This window comes from Motacilla alba, chromosome 3 (assembly GCF_015832195.1).
Source record: "Motacilla alba alba isolate MOTALB_02 chromosome 3, Motacilla_alba_V1.0_pri, whole genome shotgun sequence".
NCBI classification, from domain to species: domain Eukaryota; kingdom Metazoa; phylum Chordata; class Aves; order Passeriformes; family Motacillidae; genus Motacilla; species Motacilla alba.
Genome location: NC_052018.1, coordinates 34,399,789 through 34,417,701, shown reverse-complemented (window position 1 = coordinate 34,417,701; position 17,913 = coordinate 34,399,789). Strand labels below are relative to the sequence as shown.

The window sequence follows — 17,913 nt, the reverse complement described above, 5'->3', positions numbered from 1 at the left end:
CCTTAAGTTAATTTTTATCATAAGAGTTTACCAAGAACATGTTTTACTTGATTATATACAAAAGTGTCTTCAGAGACAGTTTATTAGGGAAGATAAACTCAAAATATTGAAGAAAATGGTCCTTGAAGCATTATACAGAAAACATATTTGAAGTTATATTTCTAACAGTCCACAAACTGTTTCCATGGTGAGAATTCAGCCCACTCTAGTGGGCTTCAAATACCTAAGAAATAGTAATTGTTGTTATTTTTTCGGAAAAATCAGAAAATTACATTCGTTGCTTAAAGAGCCTGAATCACTGAAATAATCATTAAGGTGAGGTCGTGGCTTATAGCTTTCTATACTATAAAATTTAATATATGTAGCCATTCCTCAGAGTAGAAACTAATTTGATAAGACCCACAGAACCCAGGCAATTACTCTATGAGTCAAAAGTAAGAGACAGATTTAGAAACACTAACAATTCAGAGTAATTTCACACACTTTGTTTGAGCATATTTGAAAATTGCAAATATCAGGAGCACTTACCCAAGTATAAGAAACTGTCCTGGGGCTGGAAGACCAACCTGTATGGAATCCTTTAACAGAAGTAGCAGTGCTGCCCAGCTGTCTACTAAGCTGGTCACTGGAATCCTAAGGGAGAGAGAGCAGCAATGTCAATGATGAGAACACAATCTCCCTCAGGTATTCCCACAATTTCTTTTTACATCACATCTCTCCTGTCAGATATTGGGAATCAACACCCTTACAGCTTCTTTTAATACTAGGTTGCTATATCAAGTCATTAAGAAACAGATGAAGGGAGAAGTAGAACATTCTCAAAAGATGCTTTTCATTAGAAAGCTGGAATGGCATGAAGGAGTTACAGCACAATTAAGATCAGCTTTCTTTGGCAGATTGCCCGCAGGATTTTTAGGTGGGGAAAGAAAGGTGATGCAGTGCTATGGAACTCACAAAATAAACCACCTTTTTTAACAAACCTACAGATCAAACTCATTCTTTCTTCACTATTTATATTACACAGACTATTCATCATCTTATGACAAAAAGATGTAAAATATTCAAATTGATTATCTGCTTCCCGATGACAGAAATAAAATTGAGTTTGTTTTCTCACCTTTGAGTATAAGCATAGAAAAACTGCAACATGCAGACTTCCAGTGAAAGATGCTTCTAGAAAAAGATATGAAACCTGTGTTGTCAGAAAGAAGTGGGTTTTTTCCCCTCATCAGGGTAAAACTGACAATGCTATAATGTCACTGCAATGCCTAAACATATAGCTTAATTTAATAGAATATTAAAAATGTCCTCTCAGACATCCCTCTGTAGTTATGCTTCTCTTCATTTATCTCTTAGATATAGTGAAAATCTTCACATTGTGCTGCTCAGCTTTGTCACTGAAGTACCCATATCATCAGTGTTCTAAGCTGCTTCAAGAGGACATCATATTAATCAATAGGATCTGCAGAGTTTCCATACCTTGTCCTTTGCTATGGCTGGAGGCTGCTTCAGAACTTCTTTCACTGTCTGTATGACAGTCTCTGTTCTCATAACACTGATAGAGCGAACCAGCTCAACCAGCAGAAGTTGTTCTTCACATGCTGTAGGAATAACCTAAAAGAATCAGATGTATGTCACAGATTATCAACACAGACAATGGCTATGCCAAAATCAAGGCAGCTGTCCTCATGAGATTGAAATTTTATCAACTAACAGTTCATCTAGAGACCTGGTATCACCTACTCTTCCCCTGAAGAATTCAGGAAGATTACTTCATTGTAAAGTGGTATCTCCCTGACAGTACAGTTGCTAATCAGAAATGCAAATATTGTCCATACTTCATTGTATTTTTTCACTGGAATGTCTGAATTTTCTTCTTCCTAACACTAAATCACTTAAAAGTATTAGCACTATTTCAAGTGATCACTGTAATATAAACATACCTTTGTTCTTGCAGTATTTTTGTTTTGCCTCCTTTCATTCCATACAAATGCAATAGCAGCCATGAAGTGAACACCATGATTCATTGAAATTGGACCTAAAAGTTCCAGAATCTGTTGCCTTAAATTCTGAAACATGAAAGCAGAACACATACCCCTTTAGATAAGCACCTCAGCATTATGTTCAAAACAATTTCTCTGCAGAAAGCCAAGAAGGGACACATTGCATTGAACTGATACATTTTAGCTTAAAAGCATATTCAGTACTCCTCTATAAAAGCCTGGTTTTTGTGGTGAGTGAGTAGATGAGGACAAAGGCATAAAAATTCAATTTAGATTTAAGGGAAGGGAATTGAAATTATTTTGACATAGGTATTAATGAACAACTTAAATGATATTATCCCTGATGTTCTGACCTTAGTTGACCCAAGATTAATAGTGGTGATGGATGCAGCAGCAGCAGCAGTAGTTTTCTCCGAAGAATCTGCGAGGTGCAGGATGCTCCACAGTAAAGTCACAGAGGACATGATCATATGCAAGATAGAGAGGATCCCATTGCGTGCTTCAACCAAATGCTTCTGATCTACATTGACCAAAAGCTAGTGGGAGAGGAGAGGAATATTCAATAATATGTATATTCAAATATACATATTTGAATTCAAATATTCAAATTTATGTATACATAAACAACATATTTAAAATAGAGTAAATTTAGTCTTACCTAACATGGGAGCTTTCAACCTTAACCCTTTTCATAATTTTTTCATTAATAAAATATGTACAGCTTTGAGGCTTTTAAAATAATAGAGAAACTTTTGATTGAGTTGTGCAATATCAAATGTACTCTGAATATGGTAGGCCTCATGTCTACAGCAATCAATTTTGTATCCTCTGCCTACATCTTTGAAAAACAATTATTTCAGAATTTTAAGTCTAGATAATACTCTAGGCAAAATTATTTATTTACATAAACAAAACCCACTTTTCAGTCACTTTTAAATGAATGGAAAGCAAAGGGGTGTAAGAATGGGGAAAAAGCACAAAAACAAGATTACTGAGAAAACAGGGCAAAAGCTTCTCATGGAATCTGGACCAAATTCTTAACAGACACTATGCTCAGAATAATAGATCTAAAAATACTGCTTAACTAAAAATAAAAATTGTGAATATACAGAAGGAGCAGAAGGATAATGTTTAGACATATTGCAAGATGAACACAACAAAGGCAGTTCTAAAAATTTGAATTTTAAAGGTCTTAATGTTAAGGAATTCAACTTAAGTTATTTCAGGGTAACAAAAAACAAACAACTAAAGAAGCAAACAAATATAAGAGTATTTTCTTAAAAGTATCATCCATAGAAAACTGTTTTTCTGTTTGTATTGTCAATAAACCCCCATATTTATAGCTAAGACAATATATTTGTTATTTTTGTCACCCAAATCTTCAGAACTGCTAATATAATCACAGTCCTTGATTTGACATGTATTGCACAGGAATGTCTCAGATAAGTTTACCTGATGATACTGCGTAGATGGATCCAGGAGGCAGTAATGAATTATTGTTGTGATCCCTTCTAACAAAGTGAGAACCATATCTGGGGGAGTGACTGATGCCATCCAGAGAGGCCTAAAAGAAAAGCAATTTTTTTAACATGAGTTAATCTGACAGTAATTCAAAACAATCAAATTCAGTTAAAAAGATTATACCTCTACTTTTACATACCTATTATCAGATAATCCAGTTTCATATTTATACTGCTGAATTAAATTATCCAAGTTCCTGCAGAGCTGAAGAGTCACTGAAACGACCACCCTTTGAAGAACTTTTCCCATGTAAGGCAACGTAGAAGTGATAAGGCCAATCCACTGGGGATGCATTTTACAGGCACAGTGCTGGTGCAAAGCTCGTATCACTGCACACAGAAACATGCCTTGGCAGGTTATTGGCTGGGAATGTAAATACTGCAGAGAAGTCATCGGCTGCTGGGGACCCATGTGCTCCAGGTCTGTTATGACAAAGTCAAACACCGTTTCATTTTCCTCAGGCACAGTCATTACTCTGTGCTCCAGCACAATCAGCCGCTGAAGTACTTTCAAAAGTTGTGACTGCAGAGTACTACCATTGTCAAACTCATCCTCAGAAAAATTTATAAGGCTGTCTTCAGAGAAGCCTTCTTCCACAGCCACTATGTTTTTCCCAGCTATCTTTTCACTGTGCCATTTCTGAGCACTGAAGATAGAAGACAGCAGACAATGCAGGATAACTTTCTGAACCTTGCACTTGGACAACATGTCTGAAATAAAACTAGGAAAGCCCTTGGCAGAGCTTTCTATCACTTTTGCCAACTCCGCAAAGAGGAGTGTCAGAATTTCGATACTCATCATTTGCATGTTGCGGTTTCCTATGAGGTCTTGGGAGGTTACTTTAACGTGAGTTGGATAATGGCTTCGCATGTAGTATAGACACAAGGAGATGAGAATTTCTATGTACATAGAGCTCCGAAAGTTATGGTTAGAATCAACTGGGATATGACTATAGAAATCCTTGCCCATAACAGATATTCGATGCCTGGCTAGAAGATTTTGGAGCAATGAAAGCTGAGGAGTGTATGCATTGTTGACACTGGTAGTGGAGATGGCACTTACAAAAGCTGAAGGATTTGTTTTCAGAATTGCTTTAATTGCAGAAAAGGCATACAATGTCCTTGAAGAGTCATACAACTGGAGATAAAGAAGCACATGTTGATACAGTGGATGGATATTGAAGTTAGGAGATTTTCGCATTCCTGGGGATCCAACATCACTTTCTATTTCTGAAATTTCTCCTTCTCCACAACTGTACCAATTTTCTAAATCAAGACCATCACTAAAGAAGACATTTGTTTGTTTAAGCTTTTCTGTTTGTGCTTTCTTCTTCTCTTCATCTTTCTTTTTGGCTATTTTTACCTTAGGTTTTGCACCTGGTTGCTTACCAGCTTCTTTAACAATTGTTTCTTTTTCTGACATTTTTTCTGGTTGCTTTCCTTTAAAGCTGAACTGAATACTACTGTGGCTATGTTTTCTAGACTTTGATTCAGTGGAAGAAAGAGTAAGATCAGAGAAGGACTGCTGGCTTTCTGCAATACAAGGTGAAGAGTTATTTCTTGACATTTCGTCTCCTAAGCTCTCAAGTCCAGTCTCAGTTGAGGCTGATAGTAACTGTGAGCTGTCATTACTAAGTAAACTACTTTGGCTACTTTGAATATTTTGATCATCACTTTTTGTAACCTCTACAGAGCTATCCAATGAGCTGAATTTACAGGAAGCATCCTCAGAGTGCAGACTGTCTTTAACTGGTTCAACTTCTTCTCCAAGACCACTTACAACTTTGCATATAAGATCTGTAACCACTTGTTGCACAATTTCATCAGGTGAGTCTTCTTTTAGAGTCTGAGAGCTATCTTGAGCACTCAGGCTTTCTGTTTCCACTTCATAACTGATGTTGTCTCCATTAGATGACTGAGAACAGCCAGAGTCAGAACTCTGCAGTATTTCAGCCTGATGATCAGGAAGGTCAAAATCAGACACAACCATTGGTATGGTCTCACTGCTGGTACTTAACAAGGAAAGCCTGTCACTCAGAGGATTCACGGTCAGGCTGAAGTTCTCCATTTCATCCACACCAAGTTGCTTCTCATTGCCTTCTTTGGGTATGATAAGTTGTCCTTGGCTTACAGGCATGTGGGAGAATGCTTGAAGAACACAAGAAAATGTATACATATAAGATTTTGTTCTTCAGAATAAGAATTCAGAATAAAAATTTAGAATTTAAACTATTATTGAGACTTCAAATCATGAAAGCATGGTAAATAGTGTCTTTCTATTTCACAGAAGAAAAAATGTTAATAGGCAAATGACAAGTTCACAAAAACAAAGCAAAATTGTTTTAGCAGTACACCTTAGCAAACCTACATAGTTCTCCACGAAACATGATGCAGTCTTATCTGCTTTTGTTTTCACAAGAAACAGAATCAGTAAATTCTAAACTAAAATGATGCAATATATGCAAACACCTAAAAAACTTTTGGGTATGTTTTCAGCCAGCCCCACATCATTCATAAAAATGTTTAGTTTCTTGGTTAAGCTTCAAGCCATATTCTTATGTTCTACCACAACTCAGTAAGATGTAACAAAATGCTCTGCATTAAAATACTCGCATATCATTTTAATGTAAAAACAATACAACTTTAAACAGTACTTGGAGCACACAAACTTGAATTAGGAAAACACCACACAAATGCAAATATAAGCTGTAGTTATTCCAACACTTTTTTCAGTTACCCTCAAAAATTTGTACTATGATTTTAACATTGCATGTGAACAGCAAGCAAAGAAATTAGGGAACTTCCTACAGTCTTTTTGTGTACATACCATCAGCACAGCTGAACTTCTGCATGAATTGCTTTTCATTTTCATCTTCAGGGTGATTGGGAGATTTAGTCCAGTAACATTCAGCCTGTACTCGCTGAACAGAAACTCGCTGAGTTTTTGGATGGAGAAGCAGTAGGAGCAAAGGTTCAAGAACCCTTGCAATATCATGTCTTTGAAGCACTTGATTTAACCAGGCTTGTCCCACTGACCAAGTAGAACCATCCAAGCTATTGAGGCTGTCCAGCATGATAAACAAAGATCTAGAATGGAAAGAAGAAGAAAATCTAGTGGATATTGTACACTACTCACAGAGTAACCCCATTTTAATCTAATATATGACAAATTTAATGTTGGTACATACTCAAGTCTCTTCTCCATACAAAGCAGTATTTTCTTTGGAATCAAAACTTTGAACCTGCTCTTTATATTTTAGTCTAGTCTAATGAAGGAGTGGGTAGGAAGAGCTAGTAACAAAGTCACTTATAACAGTTGCTCTAATAGAAGCAAGATCAAGTATTTGTACAACTATTAGCATAACAAGCCTTTGTTGCCTTGTAAATGGTATGCCATAAAATAATATAGAATTTTAAAAGCCAGTTCACAAGGATATATGGAACATAAAACATTTAAAGGTCTTGTCTTCAAGAACAGAGAGGAGAAATATACTTGACAATTCAGCAGTTCCTACAACCATTATTTTCTTCTTTTAACACTTCTAGCCTTGAGAATCCTTTTGAGACTTATGGAAAAACAACATATATATTGGACTCTGAATTTTACCTACTGTTTCACATTCTCCAATAGTACATGTTCATAAGCTTTTAGCTGTATGCACAGAATTATTACCATTTTTGCAATGAGCGACAGCATAAGATAAAGAAATAACTTTTTAATCTACACCTTACAGCTAAGTATGCAATACAAAACCTAAATAAACACTTTTCCACGACATTTGTGCTAGCTGAGGAAGACATGAGTAGTTCAGAGTCCAGATCTGCAGTCTTTTCTAAGAAGATAGTCCAATACTAGAACACAAAAGAGAAATCCTCTGCTCCTTGCCATAAATGACCTCTTACACAAAACAGAGATTAAACAAAAGAACTCGTGTTTTAGCACTTGTTTGCAGTTTGGTTTTTAAGTTTTTTTAGTTTTACTGTTACTTTCTACATAATGTAATTCAATTCTGGGTTAATTTCTCTCTCCTGCTTCTGTATTTATCAAAACACAGCAAGAACTCAGATATTAAGCTCAATATACACCACAGTGATTTTAAATACAGTGATGGTCAATGAATATTGTCACCATTTCTTCCCCACATTCTTTATAGCTTCCAGGAAAAATTTACAGCTTACATAATCATCACTGTGAAAACAATTTTGTCTAACACAAATTCTTGTCCACAAATTCATTTCTTGTCCTTCTTCTTTCCTCTCACAGCTACACTGTAGTTCTTCAATTTTTCAACACCCTATGTTGCCCATATAATACTGCCAAAGATTTGGAGCAAAATTATTTCAACTGAATCAGACTTGCAATCACCAACCTGTCAAAGGTGCGGCCAAAGGAAGAAGATTTGTTAATATGAAGATCTCGTGTGAGATGCCATAGCACTGCAAACTTGGCATGAGCTTCCATTCTTATTTTCTGTGGACCAAACCATAAGTTAGATCTGTCAGAATGTAAAACTTCTGATAAGAACTGGAAAAAGAAAGTCATACAGCATCCTAAACGATATAAGATATAATGAAATTAACTTCTTTGATTATGTGTTAAAGTACTATTTTTTAATCTTAAAAGCTGTAGTAGCCAATAGTAGGTGCCTGTGAGCAATTTAGTACCATGAAAGGATTCCCTCCTGTCTTGATCTTGCCTTGTTTTAAAGTTTAGCCTGTCTCTTTCTAGTCAACTTATTTTCATTCCATTACTGCCATGCTAGAAAGAAACAAAATAATTTTCTAGCTAGATATGTAGATTAAGCTCTTCACTAACATGTAAAATTTAACTCTAGAACAAATTGGACAAACAGGACATGCTTACTGCCCAAAGGATTCACAATGACTAATACAGTCATAGTAATGATATGCAGAATATCACAGAATATCCTGAGTTGGGAGGGACCCACAAGGTTCACTGAAGTCCATCTCAGGATATTTAATGGTAAAAATTGTGTAAAGTAACAATTGTTCTGTTTCTCTCTTTACTGAGGTAAATCCAGGCAAAGAGTTATACCAGCAAGGCTGCAAATAACAGTAAATGTCATGATATGACTTGAACACATGTATAAAATCAGCTTCACCCAAAAGACAAGGAAGCTAGTAAGCATTAGTAGGAGTGAACAAAACACAGCAATCAGGACAATTACACAAAATAAATAATCAAAATTACTTCAAGTACTATAAGGGCTTAAACTAAATTACTAGATGATAAGCAAAGACAAAAGGACAAAGATTTTCACTTGTTTGTTGCTAGAATATATGGTTATAGGAAATGAACAGTAGGTATATTTACCTTTAACCAAACTGAGACAAAACGAAAAACTTAAAACCACAGACAATCTGGCATACTTCCAGACTTAGTTTACATCATACAACTTAAGAAGCTTTGCAACAGCTTCTTTTTTACGCAGTATCTGCCACAATAGTAGAAACTTTAAGTAAAAGCTATGAAAATTATGAAAAAGACAAACTGTTCATGTTAAACAAACTAAAACCAAAATAGGACAACCTCTCCACACCAAAAATAAAAACCAAAAGAGACACCAGCATTCTAGAAAGTAAAGCAAACATCACTTGTATTTAGAAAAAAAATTCTTTTCACAGGAAAATAATCCACAACACTGCTGCAAAATGTATCCAGTTACAGAAAATAATACACTGACAGCTATTGAATAGAGTGAAAATACCAATTCCCAAACACGTAAAGATGACTCCATGTAAGCCCTTGCAATCCATGCTGCGAAGATGTAAGAAATTACTGTTTTCTCAGGAAGATAGGCAGAAATAAGCAAGTTCAACATCCACAGTCACAGCAGTTTACAGACCAGCCTAAGTGACACTAAAAGTCATCATCAATTTCAACAATATAGCAAACTGTGAACTGCGCTGATTGACAAACTGGCTGACATTCACTCTTGTTGACCTGGTAATTCTGGTAGAATGGCAAAAAGGTAAGCATTCCTGAAGTCACACAACCATGAGTTGCTAGAATGTGTAAGCAAGTATTTCCCTACTATTCATACTGTTGAAGCTGTGAAAATTGCTCATATACCTGAAATTTAAAGCACTACAGAGGTCTCAAGTCAAATGTCAAATTGACAGCCTCTATGTGAAACAAATTTCTACGTGAGGAAAAAAAAAGTAAAGAACCTGTCATGACAAGAACTCCTACTAACAACAGCAAAAGCTAAGTACATGGTTTAAGTATTGAGAAGCATCACTTGACTTTGACAAGAGAAAAAGTCTTCTGCCTAAGTCTGCTGCTGAATGGTGAAAAACCTCCATTGTCTATCATGAAACTAGAGATTCATCACAGACATAAAATAACATTTGAAACAATGTAAGGCAATATTTTTTTCAATATTGAAGTTATTCATACCCTCCTCTGAGGGGTCCTTTATCTAAATATATTTCTGTATATGCTTTACTCATCTTTAAGTAAATACATGAACAACTTGCCTTGTCTCTGTGAGTCAGCTGCTGACTAATAACATCTTCACAAATGCTGGAAGATGGGACGAGGTTGTGCAGCTGATAGAAGAGCTCCACACTCTTCTGATGATGCTGAGGAGTTCCATCACCCAGCTGGTCCCAAAGAGTTAAAGCTATATGCTTTGTACATGAAAAGAAAAGTTGCAAGAGACACAAGTGAATGACTATCATACCTTGTTTTGCTCTATGCAACAACGGGAGACATCACATCTGATGACACCCTATGACAAAGAGGCAATCTGTAAAATGGTTCCTTTTGTATGAACAGAAGGAACTGTCAAAATGCTGCAATAACTCACTACATAAAAAAATTCCTGTTAAGGAGTCAGAACAGAAATAAATTTTCATTGAAATATAACTAACTACATAACTTACCCTGCTGATGATTTTTTTTTTGCAAGATTTCTTACATAAATTACACAAATGCAAAAATTTTTTACCATAGTCCTACATCATGCACATCTCAGTTTCATACCTTTGCTGATTAATACTGCTATTCAATTAGGTTTTGTTTATATCTTTAAAACATTCAATTAAACAAGGAATTTCACACAAGCAGTCAGTAAGAGAATTGCAGGAAGAAAACTTACTGTGTATTTCATTTAGATTCTAACAGAGGTTACAAATGTTACCAAAATATTCAGCAAGAAAATTTGGTTTAGCATATCAAGGATGGTAAAGGGGCCAAGACTTATTTTTCACCAGACAGAAAAAGTCTTAAGAAAATAGCAATGAAATACTGCATCTAACCTTGAAGAAGTCTGTCTTTTCAGCCATATATCTCAGATTGCCTTGAGTAAGAGGAGGTCTGATGACAACAGCCACTCTTCCCTGGTTAGGACTAAGAGGCTGAGCAGTTTCCACACTGTTAAGATTTTCTCCAGTGACAAGAGCAACCGATTGAGTCAATCCAACCAAGTCCATCACGAGGGAAATAGTAACACCCTGAACACTGAAATTGCTTGCCTGCTTGCAAGCATTCATTAAAGTCTGTAGCCACAGTGGAGGCTGCACTTGTTCACAGTCTGAAACAAAAACCACAGATTATGCATTTATTTAACAATCTAAATATGATGGAATTTTCCTCTTGTATTCCATAATTATATGTGCAATTGCCCCTTCATATTTTAACCTGCCCATTTAGGAAAATGTTTATGAGAGGAAGATACTTCCTGATGTATCTTAAAAATAATCCAATTAAGAATGCAATACTGTATCACTTCAAACATTTAGTAATCAAAAATGAATAGAAAAATTTTAACAACTAAGAGAAAAATTTTATGGAAAAGGATTCAGATGATTTCCTGCTTCAGACAAAACTGGACTTTTAGTAGTTAGCACATCCTTTTATTCACTTTTCTTCTTCACCAGCAATCAGGAGCCTGCAAAGGTTAACCCTCTTAACACCCTAGATAGTAGTCTGGGATAATTCTGTAATATATTTTATAGAGCCTAGGATAATATAATATACTATATACATACAGACTAATTTTAAATTGACAAAAATAGGTTTGCCTGGCAACATTTTAAAAATAGAAGTCTCTGTGAAAATTAGCGGTTTGGTGCAGAGCTATGATCCATTAGACCATACTTTGTTTTCACTGCAGGTGGTTGCATCCGCGTTTCTACTGTCCTCTTACTTTATCAAGCCATACTCTGGGTTGATACTGGAAGTGTCTTTCTCCAAAGTTCACAGTCAACTCTCCAAGTGAATATTGCACCCTTTTATTTTAGAGATACCAAACTAACTTCTCTTAAAACTTCAAAAGGACTCTATTGATCATGTTCCTAAAAAGGCAAATACATCTAGAACCAGACACAAGTGAAGAAGTGTTACTCAACAGGCACAAATACAGCACCCTTTTAGAATCAAGAGAAGAATGATGCAATTTCTAGTTTATTATTATTTTTATCAACAGCTCCACTGGAGTCTAAATATACCTAACAATTCCATATTGTGTTCTACAGTGTACAGATATAACCACTGTTTTCAGCTTCACTCAATTCCCTTTTTAATTTCTTCAATTAAAGATAGCTGAGAAATTAGGCATACCGCATAATTAAAGGACAATTACATTAAATATCAGATTAACTTGTCTCCTTCAAATAAACTGACTGACCAGTGATTAAGAGCTATTGGGTCATATCATTAATGCAACCCTTCAAAAGCACGTTCCAAATTTAGGAACCCTTTAACAAGCACAGCCTCTTCTGCAGTACAAAAGCCTCATATCAATAGATAGGGTAGTGTGAGAATTATGGAAACTATATTCTTCCATTCTCTGTTCCAGTGTAATTCTCTGTTATGGGAAGTAGGCCCAGCACTATTCCCATCTGCCCTGACATTCTACACAACAGATGTTTACATTTGAAACAAAATCCTTCCTGTTGATTTTACCCACCTACAATTTATGCTTATTCCTCAAAGTTACACTGTTTAATAGACTGCAAATGACAACTCACAAATAGGAACGTTCAGATGATGAACAAGAAATACAAATCCAAGACATTTACCAAAAGTGAAAGGGATTCCTAGAAGCACTGTCCTCATACGAGGCACACACTACTCAAGCTCTACAGGCTCTCTGCTCTACATGCACAAGGCAGTAATAAGCAAGTGTTATGTGTACCAAAAAGCAATAAGCAAACAGCTGACATTTTAGTCTTTGGACACAATGCTCATTGTAGGCTGTTTGGGAGAAATAAATAAACATCTAGCATTATCAGGGTCATGCTATCAAAGTATGAATATTCTGAGATAAATATTTTATAAAAGGTAGCAGATCTTTGGTGTACTCATAACTAATAAACAGCAATAACCAAACTGACAAATATTTTATATGTCTGAATGTTACAAAGTCAAATATATGCTCTGCTCCTGCCTATAATGAAGACATAAACAACACATCTTAAAGACCACAGAAACAGAAGTAGTCATGTTAAATTTACATGCTGGCTTCCAAAACCAAAGAAACTACTCATCTCCAAGCACTGCTCACCACACTTAGCCTTGATTTGAAAATTGTAAACAAGAACAAAAAGCTGCAACTAGGAAGTTTCCCAGAAAAAAATAAAACCAGAGATGATTGTGACAGTAGCCAAAATTAGTGTTCCTATTTCTTGCATGTTCCAAGCATATCCACCATGAAAACATTCTAAGAAGCAACTCTCAGACTGCAGAAGTGGATCCAAAATTGGAACTGTAAACTGAAGACTTTACAAACTGTAAAAATGATTGTTCATCCTAAAATGTCACAATTTACAGTAATCCATAACTTTCAGTGTTTTAATCATGTCTGTTTCTGAATAGTTTCATCTATCTGTGAACACCTCCATGCCTCACCAAAACTCATGACTTTTATTTTGTTTCTTAATGCAATTATAGAAGGATTTTTTTGCAAGGACTGAGCCTTTAATGGGAGCAAGGTAGTATTATTAAATTTCTTAGCTGGTATGATTTTTATTGGTCAGTAGCTTACAATTTCCATGTATTGCCAAATGATCAATGTCCACATCAATCTGAAGTTGATAAAAGGAAACTAAAAACATATTTGATGTGAGCTGTGGCTATTGGAATATGATAAAGAAAACATTGTGGATCCATACAGTAAAGAGGAAGACTCAACAATATAGATTCTACTCTCAGGCTACAGTTTGCAGAATTTATATTTTTCACCCCAATATTAATTACTGTCAAATTCCATGCCAGCAATATTCTTAAAAATCTGAGAAAACAATTTAGTTTCCAAACATAAACCAGTTGACACAGAAAAAACTTAGATTTCTGAGAGGAACAGCAAACAATAACACACACAAAATATGATACTATTACATTAAAATTTTTTGGCAGAAATATAAAAATTATTATTTAAAAAACAAAGAACAAATGAGAGTGCAGCTTACCAACTTCAGGCTTCCCAGGATGTAACTCTGAAGTGCGGTTCCCTTCAGCAATGTAAACGGGAAAGCTCGAACATTCAAGGTAGAGCTGACAAGCAGCAATAAAGGCAGGAAGGTATTCTTTCGGTGTTTTCTTCTTGGTTGTTTTCTTCACCTTAGCATCATCTTGTGATTCTCTGTCCCATTTTGTGCTCTGTCCTTGTGTTCTAGTGGGGTCTACTGGAAGCTCTGCCCCTATGGGCTGAGACAAGGAATTATTCTGAATGATATACAGGTTGATAAATCTGGTTAAAAACTGTTGGACATATTCCAAACAGCACTGCATTGCAGTCTTTTGGATTGTTTTCCCACTACGAGTTGCTGTCCCTTGTGTCATTACGGAAGGAGGCTGTACAATGGTCTCCTCAGAACCCACGGTTGATGCTGTCTCAGTCTCTGAGGATGTGCTACCAACAATAGGGATGCCAGGTGCACCCTGACCTTCATTTAGTGCTCTGTCAATGTCATCAGTTGTATCTGCCTGGTATTGCACGAACTCAGTGAATCCACTTTCTGATGATCGACTGCTTGGAGGATTTTCACCATCTTCAAACACATCATTAGGGTTTTCAAGTGACACTGATGGCACCTGAGCAATATAAAAGTTTAATGACTGTTCAAAATAGGTTATTCAGGTCTTAGCAAAACAATATTTATTAGCATCTTCATTTGAAAGCAACAATTTTATTCCAGAGTTTTAAATATATTCATACTAACACATTTTATGCAAAATGATATTTGGTGTTTCTGTAAGCCTCCCACACTAATCTAACATTAAAAGAAAATTGTTTATCAAGAAAAATATTTAAATTTATAGGTTTAAACATTTTCTTCATAACTACATCTACTCTATTATGAAAGAATGCTGAAATATATAGGCATAGGTATTATTAATTTATACAGCATCATAAACCATCAAATACAGAATTATAATTACAAAAATATATAAACTTTTAATTTAAAACCTACTAATCATTTGCAACTACAAAGAAAATAAATCATCTCAAAATGAGAAAGAGAGGTTGCTGCAACAACAGCAGTTCTTCATGACTTATAGGTCTTAATTCCTTATAATTCAGAATATGCATAAATAGATGAATGGCTTTTACTCAGAAAGCATCCACAGTGGCTTTTTGCACTGCCCTAGCCCTCTACAGTCATGGTAACTGGCAGCATAGTGTCTATTTCCTGGTGAGAATGTAAGGTAGGGAAACAACCCTACTGAAATAGAAATGCATCAGTCAGTGGCCCTAAATGCAGGTGCCACTTACTTCCAATCCTGCATTTTACCAGTGATGGCAGATGTTGCCTGAGACCTAACAGGCCGAGAAGTCATTTTGATTCCAATCACTACCTGTGTTAAATACAGAACTTGAGCCTTATGTAATAATATAAAAAACTTTTTCATTAATAAATAAAAGCAGTGACATTATTACTTACAGTGAATAACATCTTCCTTGACCAGAGATGGAATAAGAATGGAAATTTGAGATACTACTCCAGAAAACAGTAAAAGTTATGTACTAAAAAGCCTGAAGAAAAATAAATTATGACCCAATTTTACAAAATACAATCTAAAAGTGATTAGATGCATGCCAAATCATTTCACTATCTCTTAAGAGAAACCATGGCCACATATGAGACAGTTGTCATTGGAAGCAGAAGGCCACTGAAGGGTCAAAGGGCAACATCATTCAATTAAAACAGGCTTTATTTAAAAAAAAAAAAAAGGCAACCAAAAAAACCCCAAAACCCCAAAAGAACAAAACAAGGCAGGTATCAATTAATTAGAAAGAATAAGGATAGGATCCTGAATAGAGGATGCTGGAGTCCTAATTAACAACGGGAATGTGAGCCCGCAGTGGACTCCTTCGGTGAGGCAGACCAGCCACATCTAGGACCGTATCAGCAGAAGTACTGGCACCAAACCCAGGGAAGCAATTAGTCCCCTCTAAGCAGTTTTAGGTCCACAACCAGAATATTGTATCCAATTTTGCACTCATTAGTACAAAAGAAACTCTGATGTACTGAGTATGCCCAATGCAAAGCCACCACAGGCGCTCCTGACATATAAGGAATGCTCAGAGAGTTGGATTTACTTAGTTTAAAAGAATGCTAAAAGTTGTGTAGGGGGTAAAGATGGCTCTATTGCTCTCTGTGAGTTCCCTCTAGGCAGCTGAAAAGACAGAGATATGCTCAGAAATCCACAGTGAAAGAACACAAGGTAACCAACACACGCAGCAAAAATGGAAATTCTGATTAAATAACAGTGCGAACAAACAAGTTGTACAAAGAAGTCACGGTAACTTCATCCTTGGAAATATTCAAAATTAAGACAAATATGATCCTGAGTGACATGACCTAGCTTTAAAGTAAAATCTAACTTTGAAATCAGCCCTGCTTTTAGCAGTGCCCTGCAACTGTCAGTCCCAACCTGATTTATTCTATGATGTTCCTTAAGTTTTTTCAGCTAGAAAACAAGGATTTCAGGGCATGTCACTTAACATACCTCACACAGTCATGGCTGCATTGAACAAAGTGGACCAAGCTAAAAGAGAAATAGCTGCTGGCTGGTTTATTTCATTTCTTTAATAAATTATTCTAAGAACTTAACAGTGACAGTAAAATATGATGGGTATTAAACCAATGCACATAAATTGGGTGAGAGGAGAATTTACATATGCCTGAGACAAAACCAAAATGGTGAATTCTTTTCAGTCCAGTTATTTTACTTCATGATACTCTTGAAGTGCTTTACGAACTTTAGTGGATTCATTTTTTCTTAGGCCCTGATTCTGAAGTGATTTATACATTTATACATAATATTATATCTGGGTAAAAACCCCTAAGAAACAAGAAATTTTACCACAATTATGTGTTCTTTTGATTACCCAGATTTCACATATATTGTGATATCTAAATCTAATCAAAGACTTGTTGGGTGTTCAACACAGGCTGTACAAAACCCATTTCTTTTTTCCACATAAGAAGAAATTTTGCAAGATGCTGCAAAACACCTAATCAGTTACCTTTTTATTTTCCCATTCTTTGATGGAGCTGCTCTGTCCTGTAGGAAGCTGCAGGATACCATCTGTACCAGCAGAGAGTAATGGAGGCTGAACTTTACTAAGGATCTTTGAGCAGAGTCTGAGAGAATCAGTAAGCTCAGACAAGTGCAAAGTATGAAGATGGCTTGTCAATGCAGAAATCATCCTGAGCAACAGCTGAGGCAAGTGTTCAGTCTGTATTTCAATGTAAGTCTCCTAGTAATAGGAGTAGTAAAGTAATAATAAAAACTTGTTAATTGTCACTCTGAATTCCATCCTGAAATTTATTTTCTATAACAGAGCTACCTATCATTTGCTTAACTCTGTTCTAAACATACTGAATATGGAAAAAGAAAAATTAATATCTTAATATCCAAGAATGAGAAATACATGCTTTACTAAAAAATAGTTACAAAATTAACTTCAAAGTTGGGTAACAAACAAATAGAAATATATTTAGGTCTTTTTCAAACTACTACATATTGTTCATTATACAACAAATACATTTAAAAACATCATAAGAAGGCTGAAGAATGCTACTATTACTTAATTAATCTTAAGATAAAAGTTAAAAAATGAAAGATAAACAAGTGCAGAGCTAAAGGAAGAACAGGCTGATTGCCATACCTGACACAGCACTCTCATACTTCTAGTAGGCTTTGAAATGAGAAAGCAAAGAATTGAGGAAAGACAGCTATAGAAAAAACAGTTCCAACAGTCTTTGCTACATTAAGCAATGGCAACAGAAAAAGAAGTACATCTTATCATGACATTTAAAAGGTCCTTAAAAAAAAGCTGCACATTTAAACTAGCGTATCAAACTACAAAAGACTATACCTGCAATGAATACACAGAAAAGAAAATGAGGAC

The 17,913-nt window shown here is 35.6% G+C and overlaps 1 protein-coding gene across 10 annotated transcripts in view; it reads right to left on the bottom strand.

The window, feature by feature from the left end:
• Positions 1 to 17,913, bottom strand: part of DOP1A (DOP1 leucine zipper like protein A) — a 60,091-nt gene that overhangs the window by 14,064 nt on the left and 28,114 nt on the right. For 8 of the 10 annotated variants that reach the window (XM_038132115.1, XM_038132122.1, XM_038132124.1 and 5 more), the window contains 14 exons: positions 17,671 to 17,700; positions 17,026 to 17,259; positions 13,961 to 14,585; positions 10,808 to 11,082; positions 10,025 to 10,177; positions 7,894 to 7,994; positions 6,351 to 6,610; positions 3,664 to 5,671; positions 3,456 to 3,567; positions 2,357 to 2,539; positions 1,944 to 2,069; positions 1,480 to 1,614; positions 1,118 to 1,173; positions 529 to 633 (listed from right to left, as the gene is read on the bottom strand). In XM_038132115.1, the coding sequence (XP_037988043.1) occupies positions 529 to 633; positions 1,118 to 1,173; positions 1,480 to 1,614; positions 1,944 to 2,069; positions 2,357 to 2,539; positions 3,456 to 3,567; positions 3,664 to 5,671; positions 6,351 to 6,610; positions 7,894 to 7,994; positions 10,025 to 10,177; positions 10,808 to 11,082; positions 13,961 to 14,585; positions 17,026 to 17,259; positions 17,671 to 17,700 (4,403 nt within the window). The remainder of the gene's footprint in view (positions 1 to 528; positions 634 to 1,117; positions 1,174 to 1,479; positions 1,615 to 1,943; positions 2,070 to 2,356; positions 2,540 to 3,455; positions 3,568 to 3,663; positions 5,672 to 6,350; positions 6,611 to 7,893; positions 7,995 to 10,024; positions 10,178 to 10,807; positions 11,083 to 13,960; positions 14,586 to 17,025; positions 17,260 to 17,670; positions 17,701 to 17,913) is intronic. The other 2 variants (XM_038132125.1, XM_038132120.1) reach the window with 1 other exon arrangement.